At 49.0% G+C, this 18,560-nt stretch overlaps 1 protein-coding gene across 2 annotated transcripts in view; it reads right to left on the bottom strand.

The window, feature by feature from the left end:
* Nucleotides 1-1,997: 1,997 nt before the first annotated feature.
* The window catches only part of CYP4F22 (cytochrome P450 family 4 subfamily F member 22), a 68,345-nt gene continuing 51,782 nt past the window's right edge, over nucleotides 1,998-18,560 (bottom strand). For both annotated transcript variants that reach the window (XM_072786922.1, XM_072786921.1), the window contains exons 3-13: nucleotides 17,813-17,957; nucleotides 13,382-13,435; nucleotides 13,134-13,261; nucleotides 12,804-12,925; nucleotides 8,532-8,799; nucleotides 7,457-7,523; nucleotides 7,217-7,346; nucleotides 5,794-5,927; nucleotides 4,831-4,895; nucleotides 4,143-4,225; nucleotides 1,998-3,773 (exon numbers count right to left, since the gene is read on the bottom strand). In XM_072786922.1, coding sequence (XP_072643023.1) covers nucleotides 3,596-3,773; nucleotides 4,143-4,225; nucleotides 4,831-4,895; nucleotides 5,794-5,927; nucleotides 7,217-7,346; nucleotides 7,457-7,523; nucleotides 8,532-8,799; nucleotides 12,804-12,925; nucleotides 13,134-13,261; nucleotides 13,382-13,435; nucleotides 17,813-17,957 — 1,374 coding nt within the window. In that variant the 3' untranslated portion in view covers nucleotides 1,998-3,595. The remainder of the gene's footprint in view (nucleotides 3,774-4,142; nucleotides 4,226-4,830; nucleotides 4,896-5,793; nucleotides 5,928-7,216; nucleotides 7,347-7,456; nucleotides 7,524-8,531; nucleotides 8,800-12,803; nucleotides 12,926-13,133; nucleotides 13,262-13,381; nucleotides 13,436-17,812; nucleotides 17,958-18,560) is intronic.

An 18,560-nucleotide genomic window follows, 5' to 3' on the forward strand; every position in this document is an offset into this window, starting at 1 on the left:
ACACACACTGGTCTAGTGGAGACCAGGCGCCCGGACCTTGTTGTCTCCGAACCGTCCAGCAGAGGGAGCCCCCGACACACTCAGGAGAGGAAGGAGACCCACAGCCACCCGGACCGGCCCAGGCCTGAGCGTTGGGAGAATCGGACACGCGGGAAGCAGCAGGTGCCGGGGATCCACGAGCCTCATGCCTCCCCTCCTCCTTCCCTCACTCGCTCCCCATCACCCGCCGTAGCGGAAGGTCAACATGCATGAGAAGCATGATGAAAAATCCACCTGGCGAAGGAGAACCGAGGTGCAGAAAGGGCTACTCACGTGCGCAAGGCCACCGCTAGAAAGGGGCAGAGCTGGGGTTTGAACCCACATCTGTCGCCTCCCAAGACCAGGGTTTATTATTTGCTGGAGGAAGAGTAACCTCGGATGGGGGATTCCGGCCGAGGATCCCAGCACAGGCCACTCCGAGACGTCACGGGACCCACACCACTGCGGCCTCCAGCATCGCGCCTCCGTCCAGGCCTTGACTTCTCTCCACCCCCACCCACACAAGCACCCACACACACACACCTGCCGACGCCCCCGATAGGCAAAGCGAGGCACCAGATGCCTGAGAGGTGAGCCACCCCGCTGACACCACGCTAGGAGGACATGGGGTGAATCCTCTCACTCTAGGGAACTTCGCTTCCACCTCCGTCCAACGAGAGGATGGCAGTGCCCATCTCATGGTAACAGTACCTGCGAGAATGCCGGGCGAATATTCGGGAAGGGCCCCAGGGAAGCACTCGGCCAACTCTCAATCTCATTATGGTTATATCAACTTTGGAGACCTCCGGGATTGGTCCTTAAACCCCTCCATCTGGAAGGCACACAGGGTGGCACACAGGTGCACGCACACACGCACACGCACATACACACGCGGGGCCGGTGGGGGAGAGGGGATCGCACCAGCCTTGGGGCTTTTTAAGCAATCCTCTAAGTGCTGAGTGTCCCAAACGTGTATCACGAGGCCAGAACTCTCTCCGGATGTCAAGAGCTGCCTATCCAACTGCCCACCTGACATCGCCAACGCCCTCTGGCCCACACTGACAGTGCTGATCTCATCGCCTCCCCCCCCCAAAAAAAAAGCCCTCACTCTCTTAAGCATCCTCCATCTTAAGGTGTCACTTCTCTTTGCAGGTGCTCAACACCCAAACTTGGGGTCCCCCTTTTCTCCCAAATCCACAAAGTACCAGCAAACCTGCCAGCGCTACCCTCATAAAGCGATCAGTCATCAGAATCCAAACACTTGTCTTTACAGCCCCCAGTTTCCTTGGAGCCACTGTCATCTCTCACCTGGACAAATCTGGTCACCCCATCTGATCTCCCTAGTCTCATCCTAGGGAGAGTCTCTATTCAACATAGCAAACAAAGACTGTATGACAAATCTTGTCGCTCCTCTATCCAGAATCCTCCATGGCTCCCTATGTCTGTCACAATAAAAATCAGTGGACTCCAAGGTTCTGTGGGACCAGCTCCCATCCCCTCCCCGCCCTTATCTCCTTCCATGCTCCTCCTCCAGCCACACTGGTCTCTTCAATGCCCCCTCAACACCCCAAGCTTGTTCCCTACTTTAGGGCCTTTGCACCGTATCCCTCTACCTCAAATACTCTTCCCCTAAATATCCACATGGCTCTTGCCCTCTCCTACGTGAAGTCTTTGTTGAAATGACCCCTTCTCGGTAAGGACTTCACTGACCATCTAGCAGTTGCTCCCCCCACCAGCATTACAGAACATCCCCCCACACACAGTTACCCAGCTCAGTTTTTTCATAGCACTTATCACTTGTCTCACATGGGCCAATGCAGTCACCCCATCTGGCCTCCCTGGTGCGACCCTTGCTTTCCCACTTAGCAGCCAAAAGAATACTATAAGGACCAAAGGACAAATCTGTCCCTCTGCCCAGAACCCTCCCATGGCTCCCCATTTCTGTCACAATAAAAGTCAAAATCCTCCAAGACCCCATGTGAATTTACTTATTTATTTGCTTATTTATTATCCATCATCTGTTAACACTCCCCCACCCCGGCAACAAATGTCAATTATATAAGGCCTCAAATACGGCCTGGCTCACAGCAGATGCTCAATAAATATTTGATGAATTAATACAATTATTGTAGACACTGCCACCGCCCCATCTCCTGTATCATTATGTCGGGGACCATGCTGTCTTCAGTTCCCCCAGCCAAAGACGTGGGAATCAAGCTTACCTCCTCCCTCACCTCAGCCCCTGTGGCTTGATAGTCCCGCCTGGGACCTCAGTCTCTCTCTTCCCCAGATTTCCAGTCCCCAGTGCGCCCCCACTTCCAAGCCACCTCCCTGCCAGCCCACATTTGACCATGCCCCCCTGCTCCCATGCCCTCTGCAGCTCCCTATTGCCCTGAGTGTAATGCCCTGAAGTGAGATGTGGCCTCTACTTTCTGGCAGTTGGCCCCTGACCAACTTTCCTCCATTCTGCCCCCTTTTCCAGAACCAGTCACCCCAGGATGATGTTCCTCAAGAACTCCATGCTCTCCTTCCCCTGGGGACATTGGCAGATGCAGTTCCTCCTGCCTGACATGCTCTCCTCTCCCTTGTCACCACTCAGCTTGTACCCTCACTTCAGCATCCCAGAAGCTCTCCCTGAGCCACCCCCTGTTGTGTTTGCAGAGCACCAAGGGCCTCTCTTTTGGGGCGCTTGTCATGATTATAAATAAAAATACATATGAAATATTTGTTCAACTTCTGTCCCCTGTTCTCCTGAGGGCAGGATTTGAGCCCCGGCCGCGGCCCTGGCCCAGTGCCAACAAACAATTAATACGTGGTCTGCTGACGAGATAAATGTATGCACAAAGTGTCCCAAAAAGCTTGAGTTTATGTCTGAGGGCGAACGGCTTCCCAGCCTCCTGGCCCATAGCTTCCCTCACATGCCTCCCAACTTCCCCGGGGACCTTCGTTTCCTTGCTGGGCTCGAAGGGAAGCATCTGGCGGGGCTAAGGGGTGGACGCTGGGGGGACGTCTGCATCCCTTGGTTTTGTTCTACAAAAATCAGAACACTCAGCAAAGGGCCTCACAGCCAGGGAAAAGGGCAGAGGGTTGTGAAGGAGGGTCTAGGTTTACAAAACAACAACAGAAGCATACATCCGAGCCCTGGGCTGCAGCCTGGTGCCAGAGGAGTTCACCCACAGCAGCTGGGAGCCTCAGGAAGGTGATGCCCTGCCCGGGTTCAAGGCTCTAACTTCGGGCTCCAGCTCCCAAGTCTTCATCTTGGAAGCCAGCCGGGACCCACAGAGGGGAACGATCCTGAATCCCAGAGGCCTTAGGGGTCGGGTCTCAAGTCCTGGAATCCCCCTCCAGCAGGAGAGCGGGAAGGGCGCTCAGGGGACTGGACCTGGACCTCAAGGGGCGGGACCGGGTCGCCGGGAGGCGGAGCCTTGCCGCGAGGGGCACGGCTGGTACCACCGGGCTTCTCCCCAGAGGAGCCGAACCTGAACTTCGAGGGGCGTGGTTTCTGCCCTCAGGACCTTGGGGGCGGGGCCTGGGCCCTCGGGGGCGGGGCCTGGGCCTCTGTGGGCGGCGCCGGCGCTCAGGCCCGCGGAGGCAGCGGCTCCACGTTGAGCCAGATGCCGCTCTCCGTGCGCAGGATGAGCTCGGGCTTCCGCCGCACCTTGCGCGTTCGGTCCACACTCAGGCGGAAACGCAGCAGCGTCAGCGCCACGGCCACGCGCATCTCGGCCATGGCAAAGCTCTGTCCGATGCAGTTCCTAGAGGAAGGGGGACGGGGGCGGGGCTCAGGCCTGGAAGCGGGGAGTCCCCGCGTAAAGGACCTCCCGCTCTGAGCCTCAGTTCCCTCATCTGTAAAATGGGGGCAGTGGCGTCATAGAGTCCTTGGGAGCACATACGCCCAGAACTCAGGGCCTGGCACAACAGTAGCTGCTCAACACCCAGGGATACTATCGCAGAGTCTGATTTGGGGGAATCCTGGTGCATTGGAAGCATGAACTGGGTGCTGGGTTGGCAGAAAGCACATCTGGGTGGGAGGTGGTCTCTGCCCCTGATCTGCACATCCCTGACTTTCCGCCGGCCTCAGCGCTCCTCCTACGCTTGGCTTGGACTGGGGGAAAGAGAATTACCTTGGTCCTGCAGAGAAAGGCACATAGGCCAGTGGGGAGCGCTGCTGTGGGTTGTCCGGATCAAACCGATAGGGGTTGTACACCTAGACAGGATTCGCCTGCGGGTGAGTCTGGGGGCTTGGCCCAACCATCCCAGCTTAGCCCCCACCCTACAGCTGGACAGAGAGAACCTCGCTACTATCCAGCCACACTCTCTTCTTTCCGTTGTTCAAGCATGCCAGGCTCATTACAACCACAGGGCCTTTGTACTTCCTGTGGAACAGGCTTCTCCAGGCTCTTCACACTCTTCAGGTCTCGGCTTAAATATCTCTTCCTCCACAAGGCCTTTCTTCACCATTTAAGCTAAAGTGCCCCCCACCGCACTCCAGTTTATATTTCCTTTGTACCCATATCAATATCCACGATGATAGCTTTTGCTTATTTTCTTCCCCTGAACTTCACTATGAGCTCCATGAGGGCAAAGACAGTGCCCACCATAGAGGCTGGCACACAGTAGGCTTTCAATAATATCTGTAGACCTGATGAATCAACAGTGAGTGAGTAGGTGGGGCAGGGGCACTCAAGCTCTGCATTCAACCAGGCCATCTGTATCCCTGGGGAGCAGGGTAGGGAGGCCTCACCTCCCCCCAGGACTCCCCTTCTGAGAAGGAAGAAGCTGAGGGAAGGGAGAATTGAGGCAGGGGCTCACCTTGGAGTCAGGCCACACTGTGGGGTTGTGGTGGGTCCCATAGATGCTGACCAGGCAGATAATTCCTGTGGGGAAGGTGGGGTCAGTAGGGCCAGTGGCGCTGAGGGGAACCAGGGCCTTCTCTGAAGACCTCCTCCTCCCTCCCTTGCTCTTCCTGGAGCCATGCTGTTCCCATGAGCCAACTGCTACCCTTTCTTGCCCATCCTTCTCTGAAAAACTCTGCTGCTATGTCCACTCTCCCTGCTGCTCCATAAAAGTTCCCCATAACCTTCTTTCTAGCTGTCATGCTGGCCACACAGGGATTTTCTTATTCACATACCTGACACTGTTCCTCCTCAGCTCAAATACCTCCCATGGTTCCCTACTGTCCTGAAGATCAAGTTCAAGTGCCTCAACCCAGCATTCCAAATCTTTCACTACCTGTACCCTGAGACTCTGCTCCATAAACATGCTCTCTTTCACTTCCAACCTCCAAGGCTCACATCTCATGTTTCCTCTTCCAAGCAGCCCTCCCTGCATTTCACCCCAGATAAAGTCATCACTCTATTTTGGGCTGTTCCAGCCCATCTTTAGCCCATCTTTGACCCCACACGACTGGGAATGTCTATGCTCTGCTGTGTCTCCCTCAGACTAGGTGGTACTCAAGGCCTGGTTCTGGGAACAAGGCCTCTCTAGATCTCCAGCATCCCTTGGGCTTAGTGTCCAAGGGATATCTGGCAACTGAATGAAACCATCTTTCCCCTACCTGAGCCCTCACAGGGCCCACCTTGCCATACCCACTGTTGTCTTTCCACCTGGACTCACCCATCTCAGTCTCCCCATTACACAACTGGGTCTCCTCCCTCATCCCAGAAGCCACACAGAGAGACACCCAATCTACAGGGAGGGTGCACCTGGGGCAGGCATGACCAGGCTCCCATAGGAAGCAGAGAAGCCCAGTGACTTGAAGGACATAACGGGCACCTTTGGGGATGATGCGCCCATCTGGAAGCTTGATGTCCTCCGTGCAGCGGCGGGAAACCAAGGTCACTGGCGGGAACTGGCGTAGGCTCTCCTTGATGCACATGGTGGTGAAGGGCAGCTGGGTCAGGTCATCCCTGGGGAGCATAGAACATGGAATGTGGGTGACTTCAGGCCAGACCACAGCAACACTCACTTCCTCAAACAGGCACACACACACACACACACACACACACACAAGCACACACATGCATTCAGGAGCAACGTGCAGGAAACCAGTCTAGGGTCTCAGACTTGTCCCATGCACATATCACTAATCCTCAGCATGCAAAATATCTGACCCCCAACCAATCAGAGCAGCACCCACAGGCTTCTGCACACCCAGCATTAACCCTTTAACTGATGAATTATGTGGCAGTCAGGGAATAGCTGGGAGTGGTGCCAGGATAGTTAGGGGACCCAGGGCAGCAGTAGTTTACCAGCCTGTATGAATCAATTTCAATATTTAAAAACCCATACATTCTCTCCTATGCTATTAACTTTTTTTCATTGTATTCCAGGGTCCCAATTTGGATTAATTAGAATCCTTGGTCCATGATCTGGATCATTTTCTTTCTCTTTCAAAAAAACATTATATCGCTATGGTAAAGGGCAAATGGCACGCCTGGCATAAAAGTACCCATAACCTAAACACCACTGGGAAAACAGAAGAGTTATTAAATTCTAGCTAGACCCATCTCCTGCCCAGTCCTCAGAACCTGAGCCATCTTCTGCCTTCATTAAAAAGGCAAATTCACAAGGAGTTGAAGATACGATGGCACCCCACTGAGTGTCTCTCCCAGACATCAAAATCTAAAAGGTGAACACACTGAACAGAAAAGAGCTTTCTCGCTGTCCGATGCTATTTAAATGCTGTTTTCTTTTAGTCATCCAGAATCAGCTCTACATGGCACACATCTGAAGTAAATTGGATTATTGTTCCTGACTCTTCACTCTCCTCCCACCTCCATGTTTGAATTACATACCCCATGCACTTTGCATGCGATTCTGCAGTGCCTTCTACTTAGGTGAGTGGAATGTATGCCCTGCCCCATTTGTGGTTGACATGGACATGTGACTTGCTTTAGCTAATTGGAATGTTACAATGCAAGCAGAGGTTTTAAACTGTGGCTCTTTGTGCTTCTGGAATCTGCCTTGAGAAGAATGTGCCCAGGGTAGCTGCTGGTTCAAGGAGAACGAGGACACATGTGGAACAGACCTGAACCCACACATCTGTTTGGATACTACCTTATTCAACAACACCCAGCAGTAGCAAGAGTAATATACAGGTAAGAGCAAGAAATACGTGCAGATCAGAGCAAGAAATAAAGGCAAGCAAGCTCTAGACTCAACCTGCCTCCCATGACCCCCCTGACCCCAAACCAACCACTCCAACTCCTCCAGCTCCCGGCCTTTCATGACTTCTTGGATCTCCTCTCGGCACTTCTCCTGGTACTCTGGATACTTGGCCAAGTTGAATAGCACCCATGAGAGCCCACTAGACGTTGTGTCATGACCTGGAGGTAGAGGAGGAACTCAAGTGGAGGCTGTCTAAAGACAGAGAAGATGTGATTTTCAGACAATGGGATCCCTCCTGGCCTCCCCCAGCCTCACCCCACATCCTCACCTTCAAACATAAAGGTGTCCGCCTCAGCTCGGATGTCCTCATCTGACAGCTCCCTCCCATCTTCATCCTGGAGTGAGTGGGAGAGGATGTTCAGCCCACTTCATCCCACCTTCCACATCCTAGGGCTTCTCTAAAGTCAAGATATCTGCCCCTCTCTCAAGCCAAGCTGCAGGGGTAAGGACTCCAGGCAGATAGAGGTAGGCAACTTGTCTAAGAAAGATGGAAAGTGCGAGGAAGAGTCAAAGATGAATAGAATAAGGGAGTTTGTATTTCTTGAGTAGCTACTGACACCATGCAGCCTGCTGGATGCCCAACAATGATCTGAGATCACGTCTCATGACTGCCATGTCATAAATGGGGAAGGGAAGGCTCAGAGGGAAGAGTCAGATACTAAGGTCAAGCATCCACTAAGCAGCAGGGCCAGAACTGAAACCCAGGACTGTTTGAATCCAGAACCCAAGCACTTCTCAGAAATTCCACAGAAGCAATCTCTGCAAGCGTCACGTTTCTTCAAAGTCCTGTTATTTCATCATGGTAAGTACAGTGGGCAAAACTGTGTCTCCCCCCATACCCGCCACCATCAAGAATTCTTATGGTGAAGTCTTAACCCCCACAGGGCCTCAGAATGTGACCATATTTGGAGACAGGGCCTTTAGAGACTTAATTAAATTATAATGAGGTCCTTAAATTAAATTATAATGAGGTCCCTAGGGTGGGCCCTAGTCCAACATGACTGGTGCCCTTAGAAGAGGAATTTTACACAGAGACACAGAGAGAAGACAAAGCGAAGATATATGAGAAGGTGCCATCTACAAGCTAGGGAGAGAGGCCTCAGAAAAACCAATCCTGTCAGTGCCTTTGACCTCAGACTTCTAGCTTCCAGAACCTCGAGAAAATTAATTTCTGTGGTTTAACTCACCCAATCTAAGGTAGCCCTAGCAAACTAATACAGTAAGTCTTAACGTGTGCTGCATCGGCCCGCATCCCAGATCTATGTTACTTTGGATGTGGATCATTTTACATTCACCAAGGGGCCGTCCTGGGCAGGGCTCCACCCTTCAGGGTCCAGCCTCACCCGGGCCAGGAGCAGCACATCAATGAAGTCCAAGGTCTTGCCCTGCTTGCCCTTCAGCCAGGTCTCAGCCCCCTGCTGGCGGAGTGCCTGCCGCCGCTCCTGGATGACCTCCGTGGTAAAGCGGTGTACGGTGTCACAGGCCTGCCGGAAACGCCGCCCATCTGCTGTGAGGTAGTAGATGAAGTCTATATGGTGATGCAGGCGATACTGGCGCCGGACCACCAGGGCACTCAGCTCAATGATGGCCGAGATGTAATCGCTCATCTTCCTGTTGGGGAGATAGGGGGAAGAAGAACATGGGCCTAGCCCTTAACACAAGCTGCTTCTCCCCGTGGATAGGTGACGGAGAGAGGCCCTGTATAGATGATATTGTCTTAGTTTCTTGTATTCTTTATGCTGTGCCATCTGGGGCCTTGCTAACTGGAGAGACACTGCCCCTCCCAGAACTAACTAGTTCTTAGAGACAGCCAATGATTCATCCAAGAGCATGCTTCATATCAAAACCAAACAATCCAGATCCTTCCTTTACACTGAAATTTATCACACTGACCCTCTATCACCAGGCCTTAATCACCCCAGGGACAGGTACCAACACCTAGGGACAGCCCTGTATCCTCCAGGGCCCTCTAAAATTATTCAAAGTAGCCAATCCTAAGCCTGCACTCTGCCATACTGCTCCTTCCTACAGAAACCACAAAAAAAAAAAAAAAAAAAAAAAAAAAGACTCCTGCCACACTTTCTCCTGACTGACACTGATGCTTCCCGGGGTAGTCCTGAGTGGTGTGGCACGCCCCCTCCTCTTGGAAACTATAAGTAACAAACTAATTTTTTAATGCCAATCATGTGATCTGTTAGCCTCATACCTAAATAGAACCAAAATCCAGGTACATTTTAAAACAGGCCCAAAGGATTAGGACTTCCAAACAGATGTAGCCTATAAAGAATAATAATAATGCCTACAAAGCCACAGAATGGGAGAACTCCTGTTCCTGGTGATAAACTTGTATCTAAAACATATAAAGAGCTCTCAAAACACAATAATAGACATATAACCCAATTTAAAAATAGGCAAAGCATATGAAGATGTATCTCCAAAGAAGATATACAAATGGCCAAACAGCACATGAAAAGATACTTCACAGCACTAGCCACTAGGGAAATGCAAATCAAAACCACAATGAGATACCACTTCAAAAAAAAAAAAAAAAGATACCACTTCAACTACTTCCCAACTAGGAATAGCTAGAATTAAAAAGACAGATAATAATAAGTGTTGGCAAGGGTGTGGAGAAATTGGAGTCCTCACATACTGTGCAGGTAGGAATATAAAATGATGCATACTTTGGGGAAAATGTCTGACAGTTCCTCAAAGGCTAAGCAAAGAATTATCACATAACCCAGCAATTCCACTCCTAGGTACAGACCTTAAAAGAATTAAAAACATGTGTTCACACAAACACTGATACATGAATGTTTACATAATAGCCAAAAAGTGGAAACAACCCAGATGTCCATCAACAGATGAGTGGATAAACAAAATGTGGTGTATATGGTAAATGGACTATTACTCAGCAACCTAAAAAATGAAATTGACACAGGCTACAGCATGGATGAATCTTGAAAACATTATGCTGAGTGAACAAAACTAGACACAAAAGTCTGTATCATTCCATCAATATGAAATTTCCATGATAGACAAATCTGTGGAGACCGGTGGAAGATGTGTGATTGCCTATACTGGGAGAAGTGGGAATAGGGGTGAGTGATAAAATGTATAGGGCATGTTTTGGGTGAAAATATTTTAAAATTGATTATGGTGATGGTTATACAACTACGTGAATATACTAGAAACTATGTTGCTAACTAGAGAAACTAGAAATTATGTTTCTAGTATATTTACATAGTTGTCTATTTTAAACAGGGGGTGAATCATATGATATGTGAACTACATCTCAGTAAACCTGTTATTAAAAACACACAATGATAATTCTAGGGGCATCTGGGTGGCACACCTGGTTAAGCATCCAACTCTTGGTTTTGGCTCAGGTCCTGATCTCGGAGTCATGAAATCAAGCCCCACATCAGGTTCTACACTCAGCACATAGTCTGCTTAAGATTCTCTCTCCTTTTCCCTCTGACCCTCCATCCCCCACCCTGTATGTGCCTACTCTTTCTCTCTCTCTCTTTCTCTCTCTCCCTATCTTTCTCTCAAATAAATAAAAATTTTAATGAAAAAAATAGGGGATCCCTGGATGGCTCAGCAGTTTAGCGCCTGCCTTTGGCCCAGGGCATGATCCTGTAGTCCCGGAATCAAGTCCCACATCAGGCTCCCTGCATGGAGCCTGCTTCTCCCTCTGCCTGTGTCTCTACCTCTCTCTCTCTCTCTCTCTCTCTCTCTGTGTGTGTGTGTGTGTGTGTATCTCATGAATAAATAAGTAAAATCTTTAAAAAAATAAAAAATTTTAAAAATTAAAAAAAATCCCTGGACAAGTGTGCAAGGGGCTGTCCTTGGTCCTGAAGTATGCTTGTTTTCATATATTTGTCACAGACTGTCATTTTCTTGTTTATTTATTTGTACACGGTTACTGCCTTTCTTCCCACCATGTAAGTTCCAGAGGAGCAAGACCTTGTCTATTTTGTTGACCACTGTATTCATAGTGCCTAGTCCAGGAGTGGTGGTTAGTAGGCACTCAGTAAATATTTTTGGATTAATTAATTAACCAATCACTAAGGCCATCCCCACCTTACCCAACTGAAGCATAACCCTACAAGCCCCAGAGTAACAAAGTCAGCAGCTTACTACTAAGGACCTACTATGTGCTACAAACTTGCCACCATTTATGATGTCTCTTTTTCCTTTTATCCCCACCTAGATCATAAATTCCAAGGGGAAAAAAAAAACTCCAAGGGGAATAAGACTGGGGCTTAGTCTGTTGCTCACCACCATATATCCAGTAGCTACCATAGTATCAGACATATCCAGTATAGGACTGGGGCTTAAACTGTGGAAGGAGCCTCGGTGTCCATCGAAAGTGAATGGATAAAGAAGATGTGGTTTATGTATACAATGGAATATTACTCAGCCATTAGAAACGACAAATACCCACCATTTGCTTTAACGTGGATGGAACTGGAGGGTATTATGCTGAGTGAAATAAGTCAATCGGAGAAGGACAAACATTATATGTTCTCATTCATTTGGGGAATATAAATAATAGTGAAAGGGAATATAAGGGAAGGGAGAAGAAGTGTGTGGGAAATATCAGAAAGGGAGACAGAACATAAAGACTCCTAACTCTGGGAAACGAACTAGGGGTGGTGGAAGGGGAGGAGGGTGGGCGGTGGGGGTGACTGGGTGACAGGCACCGAGGGGGGCACTTGACGGGATGAGCACTGGGTGTTATTCTGTATGTTGGCAAATTGAACACCAATAAAAAATAAATTTATTATAAAAAAAAAGACTGGGGCTTAGTCTGTTGCTCACCACCATATATCCAGGAGCTACCATAGTATCAGGCACAGAGTAGGTACACAACAAACATCTGATGAATGAATGAATGAACCAGAACAATGGTTATCTTATTCACTCATTCAACAAATATTCACTGGGCATCTGTGTGCCAGGCCAGTGTGACATCATTTTATTCCTTTTTTTTTTTTTTTTTTTTTTTTTTGAAGCACAAAGTGCTATTTGTTTAGAGTATGAGCAGGGAGGAGGGGCAAATGGAGAGAAGCAGAGAGAATCTCAAGTAGGCTCTGCAAGCACAGAGCCCAACATGAGGCTTGATCCCACAACCCTGAGATAATGACCCAGATCAAAATCAAGAGTTGGAAGCTTAACCAACTGAGCCACCCAAGCACCCCAATATCATTTTATTTTTAAAACACCTCAGAGAGTCAAGGATTGTCATCCTTGTTTTATTAAAAAATGACACTGAGACTCAGAAAGTGGGGAGACACTTTCCAAAGGCCAAACTACTCTTCATGGAACAATGAAGGAAACTAGCATTTATAAAGCACCTACTATATGCAAAACCATCAACCTACATTATCTCAATATTCACACGATGGCTAAGGGGAAGGAACTGGGATTCCATTTTCAGATAAGAAGATAAGCTCAGAGAGATGATGTCCATTTTCAGGAATACACAGCCTGTCAGTGGCAGAGCACCAATAGCCCAGGGATGCCCAACAACTGAGAGTTTCCTTTCTTCTCCCACCACCTTGCCCTAGAACAACTGGCTCTATCTTCCCCAGGGAAGCTACACTCACTCCTGGCAGTTGCTGTTGTAGCTGAAGACACATTTCTGAAGACTGTCCAGGGTCATGAGGCTAACATGCTCAAACATGTCAAGGGAGATGACTGAGCCCTGTGCCAGGCGCCGCCATTTACCCTGGAAGAAAAGGATACATGGCAAATTGACATGGAGATCACAGACTTTAAGCCAGGCTAACAATGACCCAGCTGCCCACTCACTACAACCCCACTTTATAGGGTAAAGGAAGTGAAGCTTCCTGACATTGCCCAGCTTACCCATGAGCTGGAGCCCAGACCAGTCTCACTCCTAGGATACCCTCTTCCCAAATAACCTTGAGACTCACATGCATGATGTCTGTGCACTGGTTAAAGATCTTCATGTAGGGTTTCAGGATGTCAAAGTGGAAGGCAGGTGTCAGCAAGCGGCGGTGCCGGCTCCACTTGTCACCTTTGCTCAGCAGCAGCCCATCCCCTGGGCCCAGAAGACTAAGATTAGGGGCCTCTCCTATTACTCTGAAATACTACAAGAAACCCCAGGCCCCACCGCGTCTTCCCTGAAACCTCAGCCCCAGGTATTCAGTTGTACACTCACCAAGCCAAGGTTTCAGAAATCCATAGAAAAGGTCATCCTTGGGGGCAATGGCAGCTGTGGAGTGAGAAGAGGTGATGATGACTCAAAACAGTTAGAGTTCTAACACTTGACCTCTGCTTATGACCTCCTTGGGCCTCCTCTCTGAGCTCTGACATCAGCCTCATCACTCCAGTCCATCCTCCATACCTGCCCCAGAAAGATCCCTGTAACCTGCTGAACTGAACATGAGCCTCCCATGGCTCCCTATCATCCTGATAAAAAATTTCAAGCTCAGGCTAAGACTGAAGACCCTGCCCATCTTGCCCCTATATGCCTCTCCTACCTCACCTATCAACATATACCCAATAACCCCCACATGCTGGCCCTACTTCCAAACCTTTGTCCAGGCTATGCTCTCCATCCAGAATGGCCCTCTTCACCCTAATCACCCCTCTTTTCTGCCAACTCAGGCCATTTGAATTATACCTCCTGTGTTCTCAGTCTGCCCTGTACTCTAGTCCCGGGAGGTCTTATCAGATGCTAGATCTGACCATGTCCCTTCCTACTCACACCCATTAGCCAAAACCACCAACTGTTTAGCCCATTTTCAAAGCCATGAATGATCTACTTCAGTCCAGCCCTTTCAGAACACCTCTATCCTCCATTTTCTACATGTTCAATGTTCTAACATCACAGGATTTTCTCATCTCCTTGAAAAAGTCTCATTCTTTCTTTGTTCCAGGTCTCTCAACCACATGCACTCTCTGCCTCAAACACTCTTCCCTCATCCATCAAGTCTCTATTTGGATGCCATCCCTCCTCCACCAATTCCTCTGTATTGTATCTATCCAGTTACTGGCCCCTTGAGAGAAAGCACCATGTTGATCACTGATACACTGGTGCTAAATGATGTTTTTATAGAGAGGGAGAAAGGAGGGAGGAACAGAGGGAGAGGGAAAGAAAACCTCTTTTTTTAAGGTTTTATTTATATATTGAGGGGGGCAGAGGAAGAAGGACAAGTAGACTCCGCACTGAACACAGAGCCCAACATGAGGCTTGATCCCACAATCCTGAGATCATGACCTGAGCTAAAATCAAGAGTCAAATACTTAACCAACTGAGCCACCTAGGCACCCCTGGTGCTAAATAAACTTTTATTGAATGAACCAACCAAAGGATGAATGAATGCAAAAATGGATGGACAGATGGATGGATGGGTGAGTGAGTGAATTCCCTTTCTACATGTTGAACAGAGTTGGGACAGAATGGGCCAGGACCCAGGAAGGAAGTACCTGAAACTCAAGTGATGTCACTTTTATCTGAGATGTGACTCAGCCACCTACACACACACTACCTAGGAATTGGCCAATTGTGCACACAGTCATATGTCCACTCATCCTCCTATTTAGAACATCTCTTCTGCTATCTTCCTGTACCCAACCCATGCTGGGGACCAGGAATGGCTCAGGTCCACACCCTGCCTGGAGGAGCATCGGGTGGGGTGAGAAAGGGAAGCAGAAGCATGCCATGCAATTATCAAGAAGGTAGAAAGTGTGCCAGAAGCAAAGGAAGGCACAGAGAAAGGGCTGCTGGAAGTCACGGCTGGCTTCCAGGAAGAGGCAGCATTGGAGAAGAAGGAGAAAGTCTAGTGACTCCTTTCTTCTCTGAGAACTGGACTTCAGCCTACGCCCCTTGAGGGTCTTTTCCTTTGCTCTCCCATCCTCAAGTCCCTATCCCACTCCAAATCTGACCATCGATTCCAGGAGAGGCTGTGTCCGGGCTGCCTTCCTCACCAGTGTCCCTTTCAGTGAAGAGGGAATATAATCTACTCTGGAGGAGTTCATGTAAGAAAAGGCCCCACCCTATGCCCAGCAGGAAGAACCCTATCACTGTGGTTGAGAGCTTGGCCTCTGGGCAGGTCAGGTCTGGGTCCAAACCCCAGCCCTACCATTAACCCCTTGTATAAACTTGGGCATGATAGCCCTCTGTCCCTCCATTTCCTCATTTGCCAGAGGAGAAACCAAACAATCCTGCCTGTCTTGTGGCATCCCTACAAAAACTCAATGAGCTAATATGTTCCTGGCACACGGCAGGTGCTCATTAAATATTTGTACACATAAATGAATAATTAACCAACTGCTGGCTATTTTTATGACTATGATTATAATTATTGGTCACTGGTATCAAGAACTTGTGAGATGAGTATCTGCATCTCCAGCCCCCAGCAAAGCCCCTACCATGAAAAATAAATGCCTAGCCATTGAGGAAAGCAGTTTAGTGATTCATTAAAAAGTTAAATGTAGAATTTCCATATGGCCCTGCATTTCTATGCCTTGGTATCTCCCCAAGAGAAATGAAAATATACATCCATGCTGAAATTTGTACATGTGTGTTCATAGCATGATTTGGAATGTCCAAAATGTAGAAACAACCCAAATGTCAGCCAGTGGAGGAGTGGATAAACAAAAGTGGTATATCCATATATCCAGACACCCAGACTAGGGATTATCACTCAGCCTTCAAGAGGAATAAGGTCCCAGTAATCACTACACTGTGGATGAATGAATGAATCTCCAGGACAGGCAAAGCCACAGAGATGGAAAAGAAATTGGTACGTACCAGGAGCTGGGGAGAGGGGGGAATGGGGAGTAACACTTAATAGGTTCAGGCTATTTTATGGAGCCATGAAAAATATTGAAACTAGAGAGAGCCAAGGTTGCACAACATTGTGGACACTCGAAATACCTTACAGTTTAAAATTGTATACTTTAAAATGGTTAATTACATGTTATGTGAACCTCAACTCCATCCAAAATGAAGGTAGAAAGACAAGCTATAATTATATGCCTATATATCATGTTTTATCCCCTATAAAGCATCTTCATTTCCTTTCTCCCATTTAATGCTCTCTATCTCTCTTACCCAATATAAGATGAAGACAGAGGTCCAAGAGGACCCATGCCTTCTCAGGATCCATGGGCTGTGTGGGCTTAGGCCCCATGCAGTAGGGAAGGGGGCTCACAGCTTGGGGGCCAGGCCTGTCTGCCCTAACTCACAGCCACACCCTCCCTGTCTAGAGCCCCCCACCTGTCCCCCAGTGGGAGAGGCATGGATGTCCTGCCCATCCTGAGGGAGGGGAGGGGAGAGCAGAGGCAGAGGCTTGAGCATCTGCTATGCACCCAGGCCACACTGGGGGCTCTACTTACTATTCTTTGGGGTCTCACAACCATGTAGGACAGTACTGAGGAAACTGAGGCTCTTAAGAGTAGTGGGGCTGGGGGAGGAGAAGGAGGAGGAGAAAGAAAGAAAAACAGGATATGAGAAAGGCAGGAGAGAACAAACCCTCATGAGTGCCTACCCACATCATACGCAGCCCTCACAACCACCCCATTTTACAGAGCAGAAACGGTCCCTGCGAGGCTAGCTCAATTGCTCGGTCACACAGCAAATATGGCTCTAGCCAAGAATCCAAGCCCAGCCCATCCAAGTCCTGACCCAGGGCTCTTCCCACAACTTGGTGCCCATCCCTTAGAAGAGTCACCTTTCCCAGGGTCTAGATTTCCCCCTCTGTGCAGTGGGGTGGGCATCCCCTCACAAATACAATAATGGTGAGAAAGGAAAGAATGGCAGTCCCTTCCTCTTCCATGGCTGTAGGGTGGCACCTTGAAGGTGGTTTCTAGACACAGGGTTTATAGAGGCCCAAGCTGGGGCCAGAGATCCTAAAATTCCTGGAGGTCTTTCATTCCTCCCTCCTCTCTCAAATGCCCCTGATGCCTCTGGAGGTGCCCAATTCCATGCAAGGCCATGCTACAGATCCAAACTCCCATGAGGCAGACAGGGCTGGATGCAGACACGCTCAGCCCTAGAGGTTTAGGGCTGACCACGGAAAAGCCCAGAGGAAAAACCTATGATCTGTCTGGAGGATCTCGGAGGTCTTCCTGGAGAAGAGGTCATGGGATCTGGATGTTAAAGGTTGAATAAGTGCTTGACAAGCACATCTGGGAGTCCTATACCTTGGGGTAGATGTGGACAGACAAGAAAGAAGCAACCTTTCTACATCTCCTTTTCCACCAATCAGGGGCAGCCCAAGTGAAGCCAGGAGATCCACAGTGGGAATGTGAGAACCTAAATGATGGCGCTGCCATGGCTTAGAACTAAACAGCAACCACTTAACAAAATCCTAGGCAAACAATTATCTATCGGAACATGTTTGGCACTGACTTCCAGGTGGGTAGACATCCTCTCAAGTTTCCTAGGACTCTTTGATATGGTCCACCTTTTCCCAGGCTATTCCCACTATCTGTATTACCATGGCTGCTCTGGTGAACTCCTATTCACCCTTCAAATCCCTACTCAAAAGGCTCTTCCCCTGGATCACCTGTGTGCCTAGAAGCCCAGGCGAGCTCTGGGAGTTAAGGGGTTATCCATCACTCAAAGTCCCAGCACACCTACCTGAGGCACCCACTAGAGGCTTGATATAGTCAGGGTGCACCAGAACCAACAGTGGCAGGACGGGTCCGATCCACACCAGGATCACGTGGTGCATGTTGTCCAGAACCTTCTTCTCATCTTGGAGTCCCGTCTCATTTGGAAGATACTGGGGGAGGTCGGGGGGATAGGGAAAGATAGTGAGGAAGAGCCCAGCCCCAGCTTCCCCCAGCCTTTCCGTTTCACCATCTCCCCTGTCCTCAAAACAAGCCCAGAAGAGCTAGCTGGATGATTGGCTGTATGAAGGGGGCATCTGGCTGAACCTCTACTCCCTCATCTGAGAAGTGGAGCTGGGGGGGCGGGGGGGAGGCGTGTAAATCAACTCTGGCTGAGGGCAGCTGAGAAAATTGATGAATTAACAAAATGAGAGAGCCCCGGCACAAGACACATGGCTGGTGTTCAAGAAATAAAAACAGTAACAGTGAGCACGATAATAATGACTGGCATTTATTGAGTACGTGCTCTGTTAGGAATAAAATGGTACTGGTATTGTTATCTTTCACACATATATGGGCTCACGGTGTTAGGTGCTGCTATGGGCATTTTTTATACACCTTCAACCCACACAAGTATTGATGACATAGTTCCTACTATTTTCCCCATTTTTCTTAGAAAGGTCAAAGGATTTGTCTGAAGTTATAGGTGAGTAAGTGATGGTCTTAATTTGGGCTTCCCCAGAAGCAGATCTTGAGACAAGGGTTCTAGGGCAAGT

Source organism: Canis lupus, chromosome 19, assembly GCF_048164855.1.
Source record: "Canis lupus baileyi chromosome 19, mCanLup2.hap1, whole genome shotgun sequence".
Taxonomy (NCBI): Eukaryota; Metazoa; Chordata; class Mammalia; order Carnivora; family Canidae; genus Canis; species Canis lupus.